The following is a 25,590-nucleotide window of genomic DNA, read 5'->3' as shown; positions in this document are numbered from 1 at the left end:
CAAAGTATAACCATTGGCCATATATAATGGGAGTGATTCAGGAATGCCTAAAGGGTCACAGCTTCCCCATTCTTATCACATAAAGACAGTCTCTGTGCTGGATAGGGAGTTGTAACTGGACAGGGAGTTGATAAGGTAAATTAAGACTCTTGGGTAGAATTAAAGTGACACCTGAAAACACTTTATCTCTGTCAGTGGTTCTCAACCTGTGGGTCCCCAGATGTTTTGGTCTTCAACTCCCATAAATCCTAACAGCTGGTAAACTGTTTGGGATTTCTGGGAGTTGTAGTCCAAAACACCTGGGGATCCACGGGTTGAGAACCACTGGTGTACATATTTTAGTCAGTCTATCAGCCCAAAGAAACTTGGTAGACCTATTCACAGGCCAATGTAAGTATTCTTCTTTAACTCTTATATAAAAAAACACCACTCCCTTCTCTGAGTACAGTGGCCAAGTGCAAGAGCTTAGTCCATCCCAGGAGCACCTACAATAAGTGCTGATCCCTCCATTCTCCCCATCATGTTGTCACCTCATATTTTGAATGCCTGTGTGTGGAAATGCTGGTGGCTGTGATCAGGGATGCCTGGGCCCCTGGGATGGCACTGGTGCTTTTCCTTTTTTGCACAGTGACTTATCCATGAGTCATATAAAATCCATAATTTTGGTCTTAAAACCAACCCTTGGCTTATATGTGAGGTTAACTATATGTGAGTATACTGTATATAGGTATAGGTAAAGGTTTCCCCTGGCATTATGTATAGTTGTGTCCGACTGTGGGGGTGGTGCTCATTTCCATTTCTAAGCCGAAGAGCCGGCGTTGTCCATAGACACTTCCTAGGTCATGAGTCCAGCATGACTGTGTGCAACGCCGTTACCTTCCCACTGGAGTGGTACCTATCTATCTACTCACATCTGCATATTTTTGAACTGCTAGGTTGGCAGACACTGGGGCTAATAGCGGGAGCTCACCCCACTCCCTGGATTCAAACCACTGACCTATACTGTATATAGAAGTTGGTATTTGAATTGAACTGAAAAAATGTAATTGCTGAAGCAGGAGTGGGCTATAATTTTAATCAATTAAACTGAAAAGTAGGTGTAATTTATGTAGGCAATGAAGAGAATATTTGATTCTCTTCATTGCCTACATATTGATTCAACAATAAGAAGTGTTGATCTTATTTGCTTAAGTTGTTTGAACAGTCTCTTTTGGGATTAGATAATAAATATATGCATTTCTGTCTTTTGAAACAGGTTCTTCGTGACCAAGGCAGGGCTCCTGGTAATAGAAGAATTTCAGAGAATAGTTTTTCTTCAGAGGACCTTGATTTCAGCTCTGGAGAAAAAAGCCACAATGTCTCAGGTGAGCACTGTCCAATTTCCTGTGTATCCAGTGGCATGCTGAGCAGCCATCCTTTTTGGCAAAATGAAAGAGAAGGAGACCTTCCTACCCACCTTGAAAACTTGGATGTTGGAGGATAACAATGCAGATATTCCTCACCAGACACATGCCTTGTATCGAAAATCTTCCCTGTAATTAAGCAAGAATAACACATTGTGTGTGTTTGTGTCTTTAAATCATATATGCATTGTATGCTGCAGAGAACTTCAGTTTCCCACTTGTTCCCAAATATATGTATGTGATACTCCTCTATATAATATGTTATTATTATATAGAATTGTAGAACTGTGTAGCAGCTTCTGCCAACCTAGCAGTTCGAAAACATGCAAATGTGAGTAGATCAATAGGTACCGCTCTGTCGGGAAGGTAACAGTGCTCCATGTAGTCATGCCGGCCACATGACCTTGGAGGTGTCTATGGACAACGCCGGCTCTTCGGCTTAGAAATGGAGATGAACACCACCCACCAGAGTCGGACACGATTGGATTTAATGTCAGGAAGAAACCTTTACCTTTACATTACCACTGTGATGGTGAAATGTCCCTTTGCCATATTATAAATTTTTTATAAGCCTTATATAACTCCAAAGAGGATAGTTAAAATAGATAAATCTCTCCAAGGGGAATGCTAGAGGTGCAAGACAAAAAAAGGCATCCTTTTCCATGTTTGGTGGGCTTGTAGGATGGTACAAGATTTTGGTGGAAATGTGATTAAAGAAACAAACAAAATGATTAATAAAGTTAAGAAAAACCCAAAAAGGTGTGTTTTAGGGCTATTTAGAGAGAGAATTAGCAAAGACAATGAATAAATATGTCAATATAGCTTCCCTTTGCCATATATTATTCTTATATATATGTAAGAAAAATTTCAATTGTTACTGCAGTATGCCGACAGAGCCAATTATGTATTGTTAAAACAGTGTTATACTTAGCTTGTATAGTACATTTGTATTGTTCAAAGTACTATGTTATGTAGTTGGAATCGTTACAATAACAATTTAAGCTAAGCCAGTGTTGCAGTTGGGGAATCAAGGCCATTAAGGCTACCTAGTGAGCTGATAACAGATGTAAGATTCAAATTGTCAACTTGCCAAAACTTGGCTACTGCTGCCATATTTCTATTTTGACAAACATAAATCCACTTCTGTCCTTGAGGTCTGGCACCTTGCAGTTCATTTGGCCTTGTAAGCAAAAGCTGTGGAATTTTACATAATGCCGTATATAGTGGTGTATAAGTCAACCTCAATCCGCGGTCGGGCACTATAACCTTGAACTGCACATTCTGTTTCAGGTCACCTCTTCTCCACTTCCCCAACATCCAGCCCAGAGAAACCAGAGAGCAGGAGAAACCAGGAGATGCCGCCTCGCTTGTCGGAAACATCAATTAAGGACAGGCTTGCTAAGTACCAAGCGGCTGTATCCAAGCAGGGCAGCTCCGGCAGTCATGCGGTATGTCCCTTGTCCTAGACATGGCTGGCCCTTTCCTCACCAGAGTATTCTGCTTCAGGAAGTAGTTCAAGTGATCACTGCAGAAGGCAAATGCTCCGAAGCTGGCAGCAGGGGTTTGAGAGCCTCCTTACTGTTCACTTTTCTTTTCAAGCCCATGGCACATTTTTCAAATTCATGCCTTCCTCTTGCTCTGCTCTTGGAATGCTCCCTTCTTGTTCTTTTGCATGCTTGGCTTTCTGCCTCTGAGGATATCTGCATGCAGTATGATATCAGCCTTTGTTAACCTGATGGGGAAAAAACTGGCACAAAAGATTATGTGACTTGCCTAAAGTTCTACTGAATTCTTCCTCTCCACCTTTCCAAGTTCACTCTATTTGGTTTTTGTAAGCAACCCACACTCTACATTCTTCTTTCTGCACTTGCTCTCTGGTGTTTTCTTCCATTTTGTATAGTACATTAATGTAGTTTATTCATAATGACTACCTGTGTTTGATCTGTTCTTGTTAGCTAAATATTTGAACAGGAAAAGAAATGCTGACAGTTGTGGTGATGGGTGGGGCGGGGAAAGAAACAAGACTTGCAGTTCTTCAGATGTTGGGAATGCAGTTCCCATCAGCCAAGCCAGCATGGCAGGAGCCCCTGGTGGCGCAATGGGTTAAACCCTTGTGCTAGCAGGATTGTTGACCGACAGGTCAGCGGTTCAAATCCTTGAGATAGGGTGAGCTCCCATCTGTCAGCTCCAGCTTCCCATGCGGGGGCATGAGAGAAGCCTCCCCAAGGATGGTGAAAAACATCTGGGCATCCCCTAGACAGTGTCCTTGCAGGTGGCAAATTCTCTCACACCAGAAGCAACTTGCAGTTTCTCAAGTCACTCCTGACACGAAAAAACAACAACATGGCCAATGGACAGGGACAATTGAAGCATCACAGGCTCCCTTTTCAAAGAAAAGTTCTTGAAGGAACCAAAGTTTGTCACTCCAATGAGTTAAAATTATGTATGATCATTTATTTATGTGTTTAATGTATATTCCAGTTTTCTGACAAAATGGGACTCAAGGCAACCAGCTGGAAGATTTTAGAACACATTGATGTGGGCAAAATGTCAGGAGAGAATGCTTCTGGATTATGGCCATACAGCCCAGAAAACTCATAGCAATCCAAACTTTCACTATTTTGACTAAAAACCAATATGCCTAGGAAAAAATGCTCTTTCCTTAGGAGCTCACCACTTGTCACTCTGATCAGGAGAATTTGGGCCAAAAGCTGTGACTGGCCAGAGATACAGCAGGGAGCCCCCTCTTTTCCAAAGAGAAAAATTTTGCTGCATTTCTCAATGGGAAAAGGGACTGAATGGCCCATGTGCTTTCTGAGCAGAGAATGCAGCAATAATAGGTGTAAAGATGGATTGAGCCAACAGATCATACAGCCATGCAGCAGGCAAGCACCTCTGGATGGGTACTCTACGGACTCACAAGACTCTTTAATTATGAACATTAGTCCTTGAGGAATTGTATGGCCCTGCAGAGAATAGGGAATGACTGCTCCAGTCAGGCTGACACAGTCCGGTCACATTACATAGGGAAAACAATGCAATCTTCCACTTTCCTGTGTCCTGTGAAAATTCTTGCATGCCTTGTATCTGCCATCAAATTACAACTTGCTAGTGGAATGTTTGTCACTCGAATGCAATGACTTCTTCATGCCATATGCACCACTGTAATTCCTATCCTCTAGTTCAATAATTGAAGGGAATTTAATGGCATGGGTAATTGTCCCTAGTCTAATAAATCTCCTCATCTGCTAATGGCTGCCTTATTCTCATTCTTCTACTTTTGAAGCTTGGCTTTCCTTGACTCTGTGTTCAGTTTTCTTCTCAGAGTGACAGATGTCAGTCATTTGTTGATATCTAAGGACTCAATTAACCACTTACCACAAAAATCTGTCCAGGATTTCAGTAATGGCCAAAGAGGCCAAGTTGCTTTGGTTTAAAGCTCTTGCCACACCAAGGTGTTTGTAACAAAGCCTTGGGAATGCCCTTCTAAAGAAAAGCGGTGTTGTGGATAACTGATCTTGGAAATTTAGTGATATTTGGCACATCATTAGTCTGAGGCTACTTTTCCAGTTCCTCCCCTCCCTAATTCCCATGTTGTTCCAGATTAATGCTTAAGAGTTGTGACTGTATTGGATGACAACTCTTCAATTGCATCCTGAGAGCTGTAGCTATGTTAAGAGTATGTGGTACTGTCTTAAACAGGCCCCATGTGGTAGAAGGGATTCTTGTGAAAAGGACAAAAGTAGATGCCTGGGGAGGAGGGAGCCTTGGGGCTTCCGGCTGGAGGGTTCCATGCTCATTTAGCCACTACAATGCTAATTTGCGATAAATCCTTGTGAACAGCTGGTTTGGGTCAGAGTTCATGTCTGTTTTGTGAGTGCCGTTAGCAACCGTTTCTGTGCAGAGTCAGTTTACAGCTCTGGAGACTTAACTGCTTCAGATGATAAGGAATAAGGCACTTATTGGTCAAGTAGCCTTAATGAGTAAGAGCTATTGAGTTTAAAGCCCACATGTTTTGTGCATCTAGGAACTGCACTCCCTTGCTGGTATGGACTCTTCTTAGGTATATCAAAGGATGTTACTTGGGTCTTAAGGTTTCAGTGCAGTGGCCACTAAGGCTGCAGGTTTCTCTTTGCTCAGTTACATGCCCCATCCATATAATTGGTGTGTAACTGACAGGACACAGTCCTCCTCTTCGCTTCTCATAAAGAGCTTTGGGGACAGGAAAGATAAATTTATTTCCTTTTGGGGAGAACTTTTTCATAACTCTGTGGGTGGGGAGAGCACTCAGTGGACTCTATGGATATTAAGCCAAGACATCCACAGTCAACCTGTCGATAGATTCTGCTCAGAATGAGTTTGGATAATTGTCTCTATTATTTTGTGGCCTACGTAATTGTCTCCATTACTCAGGCCATTACTCAGTATAGCAAATATAGGGATTTCTAATTTCCATATCTAACTTTTCAGAACAAGATGTCTTGACCTTGTTATATTACTGTAATGGCTATCTTTTTTTATAGTGCTACTTACTGCTAATTTGGGACAGTTTTCTTTTCAGTCTATTTTGTTTATGGAGTCCCTGGTGGCACAATGGTTTAAGCTCTTGTGCTGGCTGAACTGGTCAACCAAAAGGTTGGCATTTCGAATTCGGGGAGCAGGGCAAGCTCCTGTCTGTCAGCTCTAGTTTCCCATGTGGGGAGATGAGAGAAGTCTCCCACAAGGATGGTAAAACATCAAATATCCGGGCGTCCTGCAGACAGCCAATCCTCTCGCTCCAGTAAATTGGTGGAGCTTGGCCACCATCTGCCACAAATATTACAACTTGCAGTTTCTCAAGTTGCTCCTAGCACGAAAAGTACCCATTAAGTCAAAACTGGGAGATCTGTGGCCCTCCAGAAGTAATTGGATTACATCTCTTATTAACTATAGCCAGCACAGATAAAATAGCACATGTAGTGGATATTGTGGGATGATGATGATGATGATGATGATTATTATTATTATTATTTGAAACACAACAAGATGAGTCCACAGCAGACAAGATCACTCTGCTGGCTGTTGTACTGGATCACATGTCAGACACTTCCCAAGTGTCTAGGAGTGTGTGATGTATCAGCGAATAATGCGTGCAGATCCCAATAAGGTGACCTTCTGCAGCTGGCAGATGGTAATCTTGTCGGCGCCAATTGTGTTTAAGTGCAGGCCAAGGTCTTTAGGCACTGCACCCAGTGTGCCGATCACCACTGGGACCATCTTGACTGGCTTGTGCCAGAGTCTTTGCAGTTAGATCTTTAAATCCTCATATCATGTCAGCTTTTCCAGTTGTTTCTCTTCAATCCTGCTGTTACCTGGGATTGCAACATCGACAATCCATACTTTGTTTTTTAACACGATTGTGAGGTCAGGAGTATTGTGCTCTAGAACTTATTATTATTATTATTATTATTAGAGCTTACATCCCAATTTTTCTTTTGTAAACTATCCAAGACATGATTAAATAATAGTATTAACAAGTTGTAATATTTGTGGCAGATGGTGACCAAGCTACACCAATTTACTTTATTGTCTCAGGAGGGGTAGAATATCTAATTGTTGCAGCAGTAGTGGGATACAGAAGAAATACAGGATGCCCATGGACAGGACCGCAATTTAATTTACCCAACTGTGATTTCACATTTCCATATTAAGTCTGGATAATATCCCTTGCAGATATGAGGGTTATCCTGGACACCAATGGATCCTGTCTAGTGATTTCTGATTTCGGATCTGGTGTGGCACTAAGAGTGTATCCGTGTCATACACTATATTCCTTCCTCCCTAGAGAAAACCCCTCATAAAGACCCAGGTAGCCCTTTCTTTTTTGGATTGAAATATACAAATGCTCAAGTGCTTTGTCCTTCTGTAGAATGAGATTGAAGCCAGTGAAAGTGAAGACAGCAATGAACAGAAGGAGAACTTGCCCCCTTGCTCTGAAGACTTGTTTCCCCAGGAGGATGGGGAGAAGGTAAGAGATGGTCATGTTGGCTGAAGATCAGAGCAACTTCACTTGGACTAGAGCTTGAAGAGGCACACCCAGAATGCTATAAAACCACAGCATCTGGAAACTGAATTGCATCTACTGATGAAAATTGGTTGCAGGCTGTGTTAAGGTTCTTGCTATAATATTGTAGAAAGGAAAGTTTATCTTTAAAGCATTTGTACTAGGAAGTGTACACTTTCTCCTTATACTTGATCAGTACATAATTTTGAATGTTTGATTTTGTGGCAGTTAAAGGGTTTTTGAGTAGCATCCTATTTGGGGTTTGAATATCCTTGATATGTAAGATTCCTGTGTAGCTCAAACGTTGTTTTTGCCCAGCAGATGATTGTGAACCCTTACTCCTTTCTGTAGGTTTGCTTGGGGCATGCTCTACCCACTCAGGTAGGAGCTTTTCCTGGGTCAACTGTACTTGGAGTTGGGAAGGTGGAAGAGTGAGCATTGCCTCAAAGTGCACAGTGCTCACTTGTTAGAAGGAGCTTTTTTTCCATGGGGGTGGTGGCTGGGTACAAGAAACATTAGTGTCTGTTCATTACTTTGGGCAAGTCACTGAAACCAATACTTCTCTCCCTTTTCATCTCCTTTATTAATCTGGAAGTGGAGACTCTTGTGTAGCAATTCTTTTTTGTTGAAACTGGATATCCTCAGTTGGGAAATTCAAAGCAAATGCAAAAGACTAGAGGGATCCCTTTGTTTAGAAGGGCCAGAGGAAGGCAAAGCTGAGACGCATCCTGTTCTTTATCCTCTCTTGTTCATACTGTGAAGAACACACTGTGGCTGCAGTTCTGCTAATGGGTTAACCTACTGAAGCTAATGGGATTTAGGTTGTCTCGCTGTGTTCAAGACTGCAGCCTGTGGCTCTAAATATCTGTCTAAGTCTTGATATTATGTGGGTCCCTCCTATTTATGTACCTCAGACATTCTCCAAACTCCCATCCTTTCCATATTTACTACTTGTAGAGTGTGTGCATGTGAGCGTGCGAGCTAAATACGAGGGTTGAATGAAAAGTAATGCCTCCATCTTCATAACTCCTCAACAGATGGCAGTACTGGTATGCGGCAGGTACTGGCTTGTTCAGTAGACCCTCCTCTACAGTTCCATTTTGGCAGGAAGCCTTAGCATTGAACGGTTGTGTTGTTAAAGTGTGAAGTATGGAACCCTGTGCAAACGGTCGGTTAATGCAACTTAAGCAACGTGCAGTCATTGAATTCTTGACAGCAGAAAGTGTCATCCCAAAGGAGATTCATCAGAGAATGCAAGCTGTTTATGGTGATTGCATTGATGTGAGTACTGTGCATCATTGGGCGAGAAAGTTTAAAGATGTTGAGGTGGGAACATCTGACTTGCGTGACAAGCAAAGAGTGAAGAACACACTGTGTCCAAGTCTTGATGTTATGTGGGTCATCCTGTGACAGCAACCACTGAGTTTCACAAGCAAAAGGTTGACAGATTGATTCAGGACGATCATCGTATCACTCAGAGAGAAATTTCAAGCATAATCGGCATTTCACAAGAACACGTGGGTCATATTATTGATTTGCTTGGCTATCAAAAGATCTGTGCATGATGGGTACCCAGGATGCTGACACCTGAAATGAAAGCGCACAGACTTGAAACTTCAGAGATTGGATCTCACCATCATACGACATCCTCCATACAGTCCAGATTAAGCACTGTTCCCGATAATGAAAAAAACATTTGTGGGGACATCATTATGTATCTGGTGAAGACACTGAGAGAACTGTGAGACTCTGGTTGCGGAAACAGAGTGTCGACTTCTTTCGTGACAGCTTCAGAAAACTTTTTCATCGTTGGCAGAAATATATCAAATTGTCTGGTGATTATGTGGAAAAGTGAATAGTGGTAGTTAAAGAGCACATTCTAAGGATTATTTCTGTGTTTGATTTATTAAAATATTCCCATCCAAACCCAAGTAACGAAGGTGGAGGCATTACTTTTCATTCAACCCTCGTATTTAAGTATTTATGCCCATACTAAGTAGCAGGCCTTCCCACAGCAAGTGCAAGAACTTCCTAGCTTCCTAGTCCTGCGGGACATCTTTTCCTTGCCTAGAAATGTGTCCCTACTTTTAGTGTAATCCAGAAATTGAAACCATGGTTGTATTACTTAACTGGAGTGATCAGTTACATCCTCATGCATTGTTGATGATGAAACCTAGAGAAGCATGTATGTCATAGGACTCCTTCCCCCTCCTGCTACCATCAAATACCCAGGTTTTGGAATAGGATTAACTGTTGGCACATCCTCCTTGGGCAGATAGCTGTTCTCTTGGAGAGTTGTCCTGAATCCTCAGATGTATGTAACCTCTTGAGTATTTCAGAAACAACTTCCCCAGTAAGAGGTGAGCTTATGTCAGAGCAAGCACTAATTTCCTTCTTTGTTCCCTTTTCCTACAGCTATGTGGATGGTCTGAATAAAAGGCCTCTTCCTGCTGATGTGAAAGAGTGAATAACTCTCTAATTTATAGGCATTTTTGCGGCTTTCCTGCCTTTGGTGACTCAGCGTTTGCTTAAAGTGCATGGGGAGCTCATGCAAGAAAAACTGGGATAGAATGGGGATAGAGGCTGGGGAAAGGATGTGTCAGTGCTTGCCTTTTTAAAAATCCACACATACAGGCCTAGCTATTCCATGTGAATGTAGGAGATATAAGTAGAAATGTTGCCTAAACCTGCCCGTGTGTGGTTACTGTGCATATCCTTCAGTTTGCATGCTGAGAGCACTGCTCTGTTGCACTTTTCACATCACAGTGAGGGCTGGGGCAGGAATGCCCTCCATGAGCTCTCTAACATTGTAGTATCTGCCGTGGAATGCTTTGAGAGACCTCTTCCCCCAAAATGAGCCAAATGGGCACAGTGTGTCGTTATCCCAGCTTATGTGCTTCCTTACTAATTCGCACAGTTCAGTTGCTTGGGATGGGGCTTCCAAGGTAAATTAGCAAGATGCTGCTGTTAAGCTTATTATGATCTATTAATTCCTTAGTGTGAGCAGTCTTAAGCTGTCTTTTATTTAATAGAGCAGGCATGTCAGGAAAGAAGACAGCGTTTTTGTATTTGAAAACCGGGCCTGTCAAACCCACACTCAAAACTACAACAGCAATAACAACCCCTCTTTCAGGAAGCCTACTTGGAGCCCCCTGGTGGTGCAACGGGTTAAATGCTTGTGCCGGCAGGACTGCTGACCGAAAGGTCGGGGATTCGAATTCGGGGAGCGGGATAGGCTTTCATCTGTTGAGCTCCAGCTCCCCATGTGGGGACATGAGTGAAGCCTCCCAAAGGATGGTAAAACATCAATATCCAGGCATCCCCTGGGCAACGTCCTTGCAGATGGCCAATTCTCTCACACCAGAAGCAACTTGCAGTTTCTTAAGTTGCTTCTGACATGAAAGATAATGGAGCCTACTATTGAATGAAGGATAGCCAACTTTGCCATTTGGAGACTGGAAGTAGATCGGGTTTGGTGCTCTCTTGGACTACAGCTCCTCTCATATCCAGTTGGCACAGTCATTAATCATGACAGTTGAGGATAGTAGTAGATTTATAGTAACAGGCCCAGAGGGCTTCAGGTTGAAAAAGAATGCACTGTCCCTGTCCTAGTCCTATCACAATAGCACATAATGAGTAAACAAGCTCCCGGTGCTTTCTTTAACCTCATGAAAGAACCCAGGGCCCTTCCACACAGCCATATAACCCAGAATATCAAGGCAGAAAATTCCACAATATCTGCTTTGAACTGGGTTATCTGAGTCCACGCTGCCAAATATTTTAAGCAGATAATGTGAGATTTTATTCATCTATGTGGAAGGGTCCTCCAGGAATTTTGCAGCAAACATTGCCTGTTGGTTTGGAGAGTTCCAAGAGTAAAAGTTAGAAGTGCCATCAAAATTGGGTACATTGTCAATGCTAATAGAGAGAGGATTACTCTAGCAATGTTGTGGGTAGGAATCTGGGAGTGCAGTTTCACAATTAACCTTCACAGGTTTTAGATGTTAAATTAGCTGATATGAGTCTGACATTAAATATATTGCATGCTGAAGGTCCCCCAGTAGCAGCAGCTGTAGTCATGGATAATCCACACAAATGCAGTAGTCTGGTGGGGGGTGCTGTGCTGCGGGATCTGTGAATAAATTGAAAGCAATTCTAATCAGCTAAGTTGATTAAATGCTAGGGCAGTGGAAACAATTTTAACTCAGTCTCTGTACGAGACCTTATGAGTTTCCAGCCTCCTGAACTGGACCCCTTTGTGTATCTCAGAAGTGTGAACATGATGCATGTCTCCAGCATTCCTGGTGACACAGTATCATGAGAGAAACACAGCAAGACCTGTGTATATTAAAATTATTCCAAGGCGAGCATCAGCCACAACTTTATATCAACCTTACTGGCTAAATCTTAACTATTTTGGCATTTAGGGAAGCAAGACTTTAAAAAAACATGCACAAATATCCTGTAGCCATTTTTAAAGACTTAGGAGCCAAGAGACTATCAAAACTACAAAAGATATGGTACGTCACTTTAGAATCCATTCAAAGAAAGGAGAAAGAGCATGTCTACCTCATGTCTAAGACAAGAAAAGTCACTTGCAATTTATATTTTAATGTTTTTTTTTTAATTGAGGGGCAAAATAATATTAAATAGCAAATCACCCCTCCAAGATATCTGGGAATTATGATATATTATGATCTATTTTCAATAGATTTTGAAGAATTATGAAGAGGTGCTGAGGCGCCCGTAGCCGTAATATGCAATAATAATAATAATAATAATAATAATAATAATAATAACAATAACTTTATGTTTGTATCCCACCTCCATCTCCCTGAAGGATTTTGGGGTTGCTTACACATGGCACAATGTGCCTAAAACAACACATAGAATAAACACACAGTACAATTCAAAATAAAACCAGTAATATATAAAACAACAATATGAACTCAGAACAATGGCAATGAGAAGATACTAAAGTGATCAGATACCGAAGTATTTTAAGTAGAGAAAGGATTTGTTCTTGCCATCTCAGCCAAGATGATGGAAAAGCAGAATTAATCTTAAAATGCCTGGCAGTGCAGAGCTATAACTCTAATGGCCTGCAGTTGTTGTGCTTATTTTGTCTTGATCTCCAGTCTGGCTTATGTGTCACCAATGTATTGGCTTGTTGTGATTGTTCCTAAATGTATTTTTGTTTTTATATAAAATTATGCACACATTAATTATACAGTATACACATTGCCACATAAGGAGGTAATTCCACTTCTTTGGATATTTTTGTAATGGGAGTCTAACAAAATCTATATTTCCTACGCAGATTTCCGTAGGAGATGGTCTGAATGCCAGCAACGGTGAAGATGGCAACAGTAAGTTCTTAATTTCACCCTGTCTACCATTAAAGATGAATGGAGGTTTAAAATTTTTGGTGGCCGAAGTTATAAATACATATCAGCTCTGTGTTCTCCAACTAGCTCCAGACTCTGAAGGTAGAATCAATCTTCCCAGTTAGCTATTCATCCAAATTTATTCTTAGTATTTTTTTTCCAGAAGGTCAAGATTTAATATGAGGTTTTTTTAAAAAATACCTGCAAAGGTTCATATCTTAGGAAAATATGGCTGAAGGTGTTTGTGTGCACAAAGGAAGCATACTACATTGAGAGTGTGTAGATATTATTAAAATAGAGGAAAGAGACTTATTTATTTATTACTGTATTTATATTATATACCTCTTTCCTCACCCCTCAAGGTGGTTTACAACATACTAATGGCAAAAATTCAATGCCAACATATAGTACACAAAGAAATCATAATAACTAATTACTACATATAACTATGAACTTAATTAAAAACCATTAAACATAAGGCATACATAAAATTTAAACATTCAGACAAAGCATAAAATCATCCTAGTATAAACATTGAAATCCCATGATCCAGAAATCGTATACCATAGCCACTCCGAACATCAGCTGATGAATTTGAATGTTATGATAGGGATGACCTTGGACTCACCTTGGCTTCATACATACATACATACATAATACATACATACATAAATATGCTTTCTCCCATGGGGAGAAAGGCAAGTATAAAATAAATAAATAAATAAATAAATAAATAAATAAATAAATAAATAAATAAAAATGAATGACTGGCAAGTAGATAAAATCAAAATTAAATGCTCTTAAATAACAATACTTCAAAACGTGTCTAGGCAGTGTGGCTTTCTCTAGCTTCATTGTGTATCAATTTCCCCCTGTTTGTAATGCCTTTTAACATCCTTTCTGTACCATTATGGCCAAAGGAAAAGGGTTGCTTTTATTTCCAGTGTAGAATTGCATGGGGAGTTTTCAAATGTAGATATTGCTTTTTGTGTTTTTTATGCATCCCCTCCCCTCCCATTCTGTTAGCTTTTTTATCTTCAACAGAAAAAAGAATTGTTTTCCTTTCTAACTGGATATTTGAAACCTATTAAGCCCTGGTTTCACCTGAAAGAGGAAAGTTTCATGTATAGGAAAAGAAATCTTGCATTTAAAGAAGCCAGGAGCACTTTATTGCTTCCATTTGGTTTCCCTGAAGGTCATCCTTCATCCCTGAAGGTCATCCTTCATTAGTTTAATTGTATCTTTCTTAAACTATGATGAGAAATTAACTTTTGCAGTTTAAAAGATTTAAATACTAATAAGACTTCTACTTCTGTTTTCAGTTGGATTCAGTTTCCAGAAGGATGGTGAAGTCTCGAGGTCTGTCTTTGCCAAACAACAAAGTCCTGATTCTAGAGGATCTAGCCAGACGGATATTTCTCCCCCGAAAGCAGTGAAGGTACTGTGAATATATCTGTTGTAGCAACGGGCAATGCAAAAGAAACAAGTCCCAAATCCTCCAGTGTGTGAGGGACTGCCAATATAGCAAAAACATCCACTCTATGCCACTGCGGAAATTGTCTTTCTTCCTGGGGGCACAGTTCAGAACCCCAGGTCACACTATTTGTTTAACATTTTCATAATCCATTCTGGTCAAATGTACCACTGATGTACAAAGTTTTGAAATGTTCCTTTATTTGCAGTATTAATCAACATTTGTGTCCCATATATAAAAGACAAGTCTTAATAGAAATCACTTGGGCATCTTTGCTTTACCTTCCCACTGGGTGGATTTAAATTAATCAACACTGCATATATCTGTGATAGTAATTATGTTCTTTTATTAATTAGAATATTTCTAAATTATGCATTATCGTGACAATTGCCTTTCTAAATTACGCAATTTGTTATACGTATCACTTTTAAGGACCAGGTTTTTGTTTATTTTAGGCACTGAAAAAAATGCAGTCTTATCCATGCAGATTAACCTTAACATCATCAAGAGATAATTCTGGGTTGCTGTGAGTTTTCCGGGCTGTATGGCCATGTTCTAGAAGCATTCTCTCCTGACGTTTCGCCCACATCTTTGGCAGGTATCCTCAGAGACTGAGGGGTCTGTGGGTGAAACATCAGGAGAGAATGTTTTTGGAACATGGCCATACAGCCCAGAAAACTCACAGCACCCCAGTGATTCCGGCTATGAAAGCCTTCGACAACACAGATAATTCTGATTCTCTCAGAAATTGAACTATCCATATATTATTACATCCTCTCACATAAAAGAAGTCACTAACTCATCCTGCAGTTCTAAAATCCATGGGATATACAGGGCATCTGAAAATTATTTTGACATTTTCCAATTGAAATTGGAAAGATCACTTTTGGACACCTCATATGGTGACTATCTGAGCCCAATACCAGATTTTAATTATGCTAAATATAGGATGTTGATTCTGCCACACCTGTTCTTGAAAGGCAAGCATGTTGTAGTGATTTTGTTGTTTGACTAAGACTCCAGAAACTAGAGTTTGAATCTGTTCTCAGTCAGGGAAATTTCATTTGGGCAAGTCACACTCTCTAAGCCTCAGAGGATGGCAAAGGCCATGCCCCTCTGAATAAGATCCTGTGGTAGGTTTTTCTTAGGGTCATCATAAGTCAGAAACAACTTGAAGGCTCACAACGTCAACAACACCTGTTTGTAGGTAAATTGATGAGATATGTTAGAAGAGAAAGAGTATATGGTTTTCCAGGAGGGAATAGGGAAAACAAATAATTGTGGCTTCTCTGATCAGAAATAGTGTAGTTTTATTTCTATCACTAATGTGCTGTCTAACCTATGCATAGTTCCCAATCAGTTCCCAATCAGTTTTTGAAAGAAAATACAAAAATATATAGTTACTTTCTATTTCAAGTTTTTTTCTATAGCAACAACTGCTGTAGAATATTTCATTATGATGTGACAATGAGAACTATTTTGTGGGACACATTGCTCCTTGGACCTACAAACTTAATTATCGGTTCTATCTGTCCTAATTGAGCAACGTGTAAGTAAGTAACATAGTTTGCACCCAAGGAGCTTGGTAGTGTGCTTTCATACCAACCCAGATATATGTTTATAAATAGCCGTTTGTCTTTTCCAGCTTCTGTTTCCTGCTCCTGGTTCCTAATCTCTACTCCTGCCTTCTGCCTCCCTTTTAATGTGAGCTCAACTCTCAGCTTTCTTGCCTGCTCTCCTCTTTTTATTAACCGGACTTCACCCTTCTGTAGTTGCTATTCATAGCGTGCTTGGAAAAGAAAATACATCTACACATCCCAAACTCCTTCTGCATAGATGCATGTAAGTTGGATGGGAAGCGTATGTCACCGCAATCCGTGTCATGCAGGGCAAATATTTGATGCCTGATGAAATTAGGGAAATCCAGTATTTTGGTAGCCAAGCATGTTTATGGCTTGGATCCTGCTTGTCACTAAAGGGATCAATTTTCCTACTGTTTAAAATAGCTCATAATATTGGGAGCTCACTGATCATCAGCATAAAAGAATACCGTTTTGGGGAGTTGTAATTTGTAGGATTTTGCTGCTGCTGCTGCTTTTTGAAAGGAAAATAGTATTTATCTGTGTTTATAGAAGCAGCTTTGTGCTGCTAACATGACCAGCCTTGTTTAGGCTGCCTTGGCATATCACCCACCTGGCAGAACAATAAATCAATTTGTTTTATCACTGCCATACAATATCTCTTTACTTTTGGGCCACACCTTTTATTGCAGAGCACAATGAACATTTGAAGATGGCTTTATGGGACTGCACGCATCACCTGCTGCCTTTTTAAAGCACTGTTTGCAGAACTGGAAGAACTTTCTTTTAAAATCTATTTTGGTGTTATTTTACATACAAAGCCTTAATGTGTCGTAAATAGCTTATATTATGTGTAAATGTTCTCCCTCTAAAATGTTCCCCCTTCCCCTACACATATAAATAAACAAAATTAAAATCGATTTCTCAGCTTCCAATCCAAAAACAATTAAATGCACCCTTGCTATCCACTCTTTGTGCTTTGTGCTTTTAAGAAAGCCTTCTGTATTTTTTTTTAAAAAAAACATGATTGAACAAAAAGATATGAGCATCCATGTATCATTAAAATAAAAGACTTCCTCAATGTACAGGAGAAGTTAGAAGACACGATGTCTAAGACCGTTCAGGTTGCTTATGTGCATATCCTGCTGTTTTATTGTGAAGCTGATCTGCCACAAAAGGTGAACAATTCAGTGTGAACTGCTCCATGTGTGTCGCCATTCCTTTGAGCTTCTGCTGAGCTATTCTTCATCTCCCCTTGCATTCCTCCCCTGCAGCCCCATTAACTGATCTTCTGAGAGATTGAACTTGGTTCCAATTTGTAACATTAAATGATGTTTGCATATTACCCATTTTCATAAAGCCAGCCATTGTTACTTGACTATAACAAGGGACCTTCTGAGAAGAGAAATATTCTTGCTTCTGAGTTGAACTGAAATATATTAGACTTACAGGGGTACTGGAGGAATAATAGTAAAGTGTGAGCACACACTAGTTTCACCTTGATAATAATAACTCATTTTTCTTCTATTAGAAGTTCCAGTTGCCACCAAAGGAAGCTTGTGTTGCATGCAAGAAGACTGTATATCCCATGGAGCGCCTGCTTGCCAACCAGCAAGTATACCACATCAGCTGCTTCCGCTGTTCTTACTGCAACAGCAAACTCACGTAAGTCTAAGATCCATCAGGTACAGCATTGCTGTTTTAAAAGCAAAAGTAGGTTGCTTTTGCTTCTAAAGATTAATGAAACTGGGGGCTGGGAAAGGGAAGTGTTCTCTGGCACAGTAGTGCTGAGACATGTGAACTGGACATTCTTGGCTGATCTTAGGGGGTTACAGGAGAATCTGTTATTTTAAGATTCAGTTTACATACGCCCTGCAGTAAGCTAATCATCAATAAATTGTAGTGGAGCTCTAGGAATGAGGGTGATATGTCAGTAAACAATTCAGAACAGGTATAATTTTAACTTGCAGAATTCATTACTACAAGGTATGGCAATGGAAACTAACTTAAAAGGTTTTAAGAAATTAAATGATACAATTTTGTATCATAGGTAATAGTTGTTGAGAGATAGAAGTAGGAATTCCAAGTTCAGAGTAGGAATTTCAAGTTCAAGTCTACCTTTCTGTCATCCTTGTGGGGCTCCTAGAAGCATCTGCGAGGATAACTGAGACTAGTTTCAAAACAATCCAGAAAATCCGCAAAGACGCTTATTAGGTACAAAAATGGGAAGATAGTACACACTCAGAATTAGTATCTGTTCCCAACATTGGTTACATGGGATATAAGAACTTAGCCATTGGTCTTCCTACCATATAGCTTTGGTTTATATGCAGAAGGTTGTACCCTCAGTAAATAATCATATCTTCATACCACATAAGTGATACAGTAGTTCCATTTCACTTAGCTATTGAGCCCAAATGACAGTCCTTCCCAGCTGTCAAATGGGTTCAACACACCTCTGATATCATTATAGAAAGAAACTGGTATCAGAGCACCATCTTTTCCAAACAATTGGACAATATAAAAAATATAAAGAATGATGTCCCATTTTAAGCTACTGCTTGTTGAAAGAAACTTTTTGAAAAGGAAGAGCCAATGAGATTGACTAGATAAAATATTTAAAAGTAACTCTGAGGTCCAGTGTGGTGTAGAAGCTTGAGGGTTGGACACTGGAGACCAGGATTTGATTCCTCACCCATCATGGAAACCCACTGGGTGACCTTAAGCAAGCCACACTCTTCAGCCAAAGAGCCTCGAAAATTGCATGTGTTTGCATTAGAGTGACTGTAAGTCAGAAGAGACTTGAAGGCATATAGCAACCATTTCACTTCTGTTCAGAAACAATCACCTCATTGGCTGCACGTGTACATAATATCCTGTTATATATACTAACCCAAGGGTAGAGTAAGTGTGGGCGTGATGCAATTGCACTTTGGAGTGTTTTCAGATTGTTAGTTTGTTTTGTGAATTACCAGGTGTGCTCATGCTGGTCTCTGTATTGTGTTTCCTTTGTACAGCCTGGGAACATATGCTTCTCTGCACGGCAGCATTTATTGCAAGCCTCACTTCAACCAACTCTTTAAAGCCAAAGGCAATTATGATGAAGGCTTTGGGCATAAGCCACACAAGGAACTGTGGTCAAGCAAAATAGAAAATGAGGAATCCCAGGAGAAACCTGCCTATACTGGAAATGCCATGGAAGGCCCCCAAAGTCCAGGAGTGGAGGATGCGCCAATTGCAAAGGTTGGAATCCTCGCAGCAAGCATGGAGGCAAAAGCTGCCGCTGTGGCTGAGAAAGAGGAGAAGCCTACAGAAACCAAGAAGCTGAAGATCGCTTGGCCTCCTCCTTCTGAGCATGGCAGCCAAGGGGGGCTCTTGGAAGAGGGTATTAAAGTCTCAAAGCCAAAATGGCCCCCGGAAGATGAGGTCCCCAAGCCAGATCATCAAGAAGAAGTGGACCAAGATCTTAAAAAACTGCGAAGGTCATCTTCGTTGAAAGAAAGGAGCCGACCGTTTACAGTTGCAGCCTCATTTAGAACGGTATCTGTAAAGGGTCACAGAACTGAAGCCTCTCCTCTCAAGGCCGAGAGGAGTGCAATCTGGCAAAGTGAGGAACCAACAAGGGAAATGGTGGTGGAAAACAAACCAATGGGAGGAATCAATGCAGCTGAATATAGTCATACTTCAAATATAGATGGGGAGGACAAAGAGCTATATGAGAGAAAGGGAGAAGCAAGAGCCGAAGAAGGCCTAGTTGAGAATGGCCAGAGGAGTCCCGACACTGACGAAGAACAAGAAGAATTTGTCTCAGGAAAGTCGGCACCTCTCGCCAAAGAAGAGCCATTTTGTCTGTCTCCCAAACTTTTGGTTTTGAATTCAACCACCGCGAAAGAATTGTCTGCTAGTCCAAATCATAAATCCCAAGATGTAGGGTTTTTTGAAGGTGAAGACCTAGAAGGTTTGACAGTGGAGGAGCAGATCAAGCGGAACAGATACTACGGTGATGAAGATGACGAAGAATAAAACCCTTTTTTAAAACTAGGAGACTTACTGCAGGGTGCTGGGCCTTAATTTGGTGTGTTTAGTGTTTTGTTTTGTTTTTTCCAAAGCGGCTGCCCTCTATGAAAGTGATAGTCTGTGCTGCAGGTTAATGCATAAATCGGATTTGTATTTCCATAGGAGAGTTTGTTGGGAGCCTGCAAGAATGTAAATTGATTCTGTGAAAATGGAAAAATATGTCTGATGTTTTTTTTGGGAATAGGTGCTGCCTTGATTGAGTCAATTGTACACTTGGGATTTTCATTCCATACCCTGGTCACTTCAATGATATTCTATTCTCATCTGCGATTGGTAGTTCAGTCATTTTAGCAAGAAGTCCACTGTGCTAAGTTGAAAGAGAGAGGACCCTCCCCACAATTACCAATGACATTACTACTGCAGTGCTTAGGGACCAATTCCAGAGGGGAATGGTTACCAATTCGAAAGGCTGCTGCACTTTAATGTATGTGTAAAGGCACAATGAATACATGTATAGTGAAAATACTATCTTCTAGCTAGACATCCAATCATGACAGTCATTTAAATATGCAACCAGCAGCATGGTTGTAGGTGAGGCTGTTTCGTTGACAGTGACCAGGATAATCTTTTTTGCACTTTGCTTTTCTTGTGTACACACAACTCTTGTTGTAAGTTGGAACTCAGGTGAGTCTGAGTCTTCTGGCTGGCCAGAACACAATATCTTTCATAAGCCTGGGTAAGAATATGGCATCTTTATTTCCAAGAGTAATGCAAAGTGAAGGACTGCATAGAGGGCAAAGCTTTATATGCAAGGTATAACTACTTCCATTCCATGCTTGTCTTCCGGAATATTTCCTGCTTGAAATTTCCATTCTGCTTTTTTGCATAATGTCTAAGTTATGATATTCTATATGTACCAAACTGCCAGATTTAAGAGTCAGCACTGCAAAAACACTGCGTGCAAAAAAAACTGCAAGATGATAAATAGGCAAAACAGTGGAAATTTTTAAAAAATGATTCTTAGCTTTGTGTTTTTAGTGCTTTCCAACTGCGTGTATTTTATAAATCAGTATTTTGAGCTCGGTAAAGGGTTTACTTAATAGTCTTAATCTTTTTGTAATGTATTCACTGAAATTAGCTCTAACTATATTTTAGAGTTGTAAAATATTATACTTATCAATCTTGCTAAGTATGACACATTTTTATTCAATAAAGGCTCTTGTCATTTTTATTGTTGAAAGCTTTGATCTTGTGTATTCTTCGTTAAATGAGACCAGTTGGGTGTCTTGATATGGAGGACTGTCTTCATTCAGTAGGTGGCGCTGTGGTTCTTGCTATAACGTTAAAGAAGTATCCAATCCATTCTAATTATCAGGTCGATTTTTTAAAAATGGGATTTGGAAGTCACATGCATTACTGGAATTCCATTTATCCCCTTTTAAGCCTTTACAAGCATTCTGTTTACAGCTGTTCCTCGATATCTATGATTTCCGTATCCCCAGATTCAATCCTTCACCAACCCCTAACCAAATAGCAAACACTGATTTTGCCATTTTGTATAAGGGAAAACCTTTTTCCTATGGCTTTGTATTTAATGCGACTTGAAGATCCACAGATTTTGGTATCTGTGGGTGGGCCTGCCACCAAACCCCAAGGGATCTCAAGGGCCCACTGTACTTGAAATGCAGAACTGTTGTCATGAAAAATTAAACGAGTCAATAAATGTTTTAGCTGACAAGTTGCTTTTTTGAAGGTGTACAAGAAATCAAAAGATAAAAACCGACTGCCATGACTATGTTATCTTACTGCCCTTGGTTCTTGGACCTTTACTTGATACCATACCGGCAAAACGGGTATTTTCATCCTTCTAAGTTCAAAATCCATCTCAGAAACATTTGGAACATTCGGAAGTGAACTGCGGAGAGGCATGTCTTGTACTAAGCACCATCATCTGAGATCTAAACCCATATTTCCAAAATCCATTGGATAGTGGACTGAGGAAGTTTGTCAGACCTCGCAGCAGGGATAACAGTGGCTTCTTCCACGTGGAAAGAGAAAATTTATTTTGGAATGTAACTGAAATGTCAATTGCTAGAGAAATGTCAACAAGTACTCCTGTTTCTTCTGAATTTTCAGTTTAAGTAGTATGTGAGCTGATGCCTGGGAAGATTTGAGGATAGGTAATTTTCAATTGTTTCCTGTCATGTATGATAGGCAGGAGAAATTGGTGAAATAATGGGCATAAAAGTGCTCTTGCCAAATCCAGGGCTCTAATGTTGTGCTAGGCTCACTATAAAGCGCTTTGCTCCAGAGCTGAACCAGTTAAACCCTTGGAGGCTCTGTGGGAGTTCTCCTCCTGACTTTTCTCTTCTAAATCCTGCCCGTTACTAAAGTCTTCTCTAAAACCCTAAGAACTGGTTGGCACTAAACCTGGCGGATTACAGTGCTAGTAACAGGTCAGTTCAACATTTGCTAAACTGCTACCCACACAGATACCCTCTCTCAACCTCAGAGTGCCATGGCCACAGCTAATTCCATTAACACCCACATACACGTAGATACTTGTTTTTGCATGTATGGGATACTGGACACGTATCTTAAGGGGAGGAGGTTGGTTACCAGAGCAAAACCATAAGCATCTTTGCAAAATATAATGAACCGTGAAAGTATTTCCACTTAGTAACACAGAAAATTTCCTTTTGCTGAATCAATGATTGATCTAGCCTACTATTGGCAGCTTGACCGGAAATACCTCTTCATTGTCCCTGATGCGATCCTTGGTCAATCCTGTCGAGATCCCTCGTATTTCTCTGGTACTCTTGTACTAACCATCCATGTACTAACCAAACCTAACCTTGCTTAGCATACAAACACTGAGCAGGAATGTACATTCAGAGTAGAATTGAGGTGTATTTGATTTGTTTACTGGATATAAACTATTTTTCATGTAACTTGTACAATATACATAGTAGGCTCCGAACATGGATCCTTTTTTCTTTTTTGGTCTTGTTGGGAGCATCATCTGAGCAAGCGAAATTCTTCCAACTATTCACTACACTTTTTAGCATAAGTTCCCTACATCACATTTCAGGGCACATTTTGAGTTTTTCAAATTCTCTAATTCAGACCACACTATATGGAAAGTCAGGCTTTCCTATAGAGTACCCGCCAGATATATTGGATTCCCCTTTTAAGCTTGTAATACTGGAGTATACATATGTATTTTTATCTCCTCTTCCACTTTGTTTTTAAAAACTTTTTCTCTACTTAATTTTTTCAGGATGTGGGAGTATGATAGTTGCCTCTTGAGAAAGTGATGGGCATAAAATGCTACAGCAGGCAGGCTATAGGTTCAGGCTTCAAAGGCAACAGCAATCAATCACAACTCTAGTAGAGCTTCAGGCATACTATACAGTCAGTCCTCTGCATCCATGGATTCAATAATCCATGGACTGAAAATACCATATTTTTAAAAATTCAAAAAGGATTTTGATTTTGCCATTTTATATGAGGGACGGCCATTTTACTATGCCATCGTATATAACAGGCCTTGAACATCCATGTTTTATTTGCTTTTAAAAAATCAACCTTCTTTGGGGGCTTTTAAACAGGCCATCTGTCGGGGGTGCTTTGAATGCGATTTTCCTGTTTCTTGGCAGGGGACTGGATGGCCCACGAGGTTTCTTCCAACTCAATGATTCTATGAATCTTATAGACAACCTTAGGGTGCATCTACATTGTAGAAATAATGTCTGATACCACTTGAACTGCCATGGCTCAGAGTTACATAATTCTGGGATTTATTGTTTGGTGAGGGACGAGCAGTCAATGGCAGAGAAGACTAAAGGCCTTGTAAAACTACAATTCCTATGATTCTATTACATTGAAGCATGACAGCTCAAATTGTTTCAAACTACATTGATATGACAGTGTAGATGCATTCTTAGTCTGTCTTTTTTTATACTCAACAGGATCCCTACATGCCAATCAAATACTCTTTGTCATGCCTGCAGAGAGCTACGAACTGCAAGCCCTTCAAATATTGCTGAACTGCCATTCTTACCATATGACTATGCTGGATAGGGCTGTTAGAAGATGTAGTTCAACATACAGGGGCCCTTTGTTTAGTGTCTTCTGTGAATAACTGCTAATTCAACCCTTTCTGAAAAGTTTATATTTATATATACAGGGTTAGTCAAAATGAATAGGCCACAGTAGGTTACAGTAAACATACATATTGGCCTATTCGTTTTGACTAACCCTGTATATGCGCGCGCACACACACATATTCTAGTGTTTTATAATAGTTATTAATAAAAATTATAATTATCCATTATTTTATTATTCTCAATTACTTTTAAACATTTGAAACATAATATGAATGTCTTATTCATCCTCTGTTCCCAGTTCTATGCTCCTCCAACCCACCCATTATTTACATAACATTATAAAAATACAGCAGTCAGTTCTATTACCTCTACATTACTCTAATTTTACTCATTACATAAAATGATTGTAATGTACACATAAAGGATTCAACCATAATCTTTCTTGGATGTTGGTGGTTTAAATTGGCCATTGCTTTTACACATGAAACTAATAAACAATTTCCAAGTTTTATCAAATATGTCTTCCTTCACTTCACTTTTTGCTAATGTTAACTGATAGGTTAACTTTTCCAGTAAAGCTATTGCTCATATCCTGTTGAACCATTTCTTTATCGTCACATTCTCTAACTTTTTCCAGGTTTTCACTACTTCAAACTTTGCCGCAAATAACAGGAACAATCATAATTAATTAATTAATCAATCAATAAGCAGTGATTAATAACCTCTATTAATCACTCATTGAGGCAGGGTACAATACAGCCCAAACTCGTATGCCAAAATACACAGTACAAAAATTAAAACATGATAATAACAGGATGCAAATTTAAAATTCATAGTTCAAAATTGACTGGGTCGGCCTGCCAGAAGAGAGATATCTTTCATTTGTGTTCTAAACAGTTTTTAAAGCATTTATGATAGTCATTTTCATTTGTTTTTATGCATTTATAGCTTACCTGTCTCCCAGGTCAGGACTCAAGGTGACTTACAACCATATAAAACCACAGAACATCTAAGAAATCCATTAAAACCAAAACTAAAACACAGTTAAATCACAGTCCTGTTTAAAAAACACAGGTTTTAAAAACATAATAAAATACACAACACTCCCATTCTTTTACATTCATGTTATTTCCCGGTTGGTAGTCAGGAAATAATGTGTCTGCTGCTTTGTGTTTTTCTGGGTTTTTTAAAAAACATTTAACATAAACTGAATGTCAGGATTGTCTGTCGTGGAGAAGTTTCTGCTTTTAAATAGGAGAATTAATGCCCAATAACATTTTCATGAAAATACCCCCAATTAAAATAAAGCAGCACTCCCAATGTTCAAGTTATGTATGGCATTCTGATTGAACATGGATATCCTTGAATGCAAATTATTCAACATCCCATCTCTGAAAGTCTAAAAAAAATATATTCAAAAATTGTCCAGATAGTTAAGACAGTGACGCTTTTCCTTTCAGATGGCTCAATGGGCACAGGCTTTGCTTTACCCAGCATTATTTCAAAAATGTGTGTAAAACTGCCTATGTTGTGTACAATACTGTCTCAGCAGGGCCCGTTCTGGTTAGCTCTTGGAT

General features: G+C 39.8%; 1 protein-coding gene across 3 annotated transcripts in view; it reads left to right on the top strand.

The window, feature by feature from the left end:
* Positions 1 to 21,144, top strand: part of LIMA1 (LIM domain and actin binding 1) — a 77,878-nt gene extending 56,734 nt beyond the window's left edge. For 2 of the 3 annotated variants that reach the window (XM_060764025.2, XM_060764031.2), the window contains 7 exons: positions 1,256 to 1,364; positions 2,694 to 2,851; positions 7,312 to 7,410; positions 12,767 to 12,815; positions 14,156 to 14,271; positions 17,419 to 17,552; positions 18,905 to 21,144. In XM_060764025.2, the coding sequence (XP_060620008.2) occupies positions 1,256 to 1,364; positions 2,694 to 2,851; positions 7,312 to 7,410; positions 12,767 to 12,815; positions 14,156 to 14,271; positions 17,419 to 17,552; positions 18,905 to 19,910 (1,671 nt within the window). In that variant the 3' untranslated portion in view covers positions 19,911 to 21,144. The remainder of the gene's footprint in view (positions 1 to 1,255; positions 1,365 to 2,693; positions 2,852 to 7,311; positions 7,411 to 12,766; positions 12,816 to 14,155; positions 14,272 to 17,418; positions 17,553 to 18,904) is intronic. The other variant, XM_060764030.2, reaches the window with a different exon arrangement.
* Positions 21,145 to 25,590: the final 4,446 nt, after the last annotated feature.

The sequence above is a fragment of the Anolis sagrei genome, chromosome 2 (assembly GCF_037176765.1).
Source record: "Anolis sagrei isolate rAnoSag1 chromosome 2, rAnoSag1.mat, whole genome shotgun sequence".
Lineage (NCBI taxonomy): Eukaryota > Metazoa > Chordata > Lepidosauria > Squamata > Dactyloidae > Anolis > Anolis sagrei.
The sequence above is the reverse complement of the archived record's forward strand: the minus strand, read 5'-3'. Positions and strand labels throughout refer to the sequence as shown.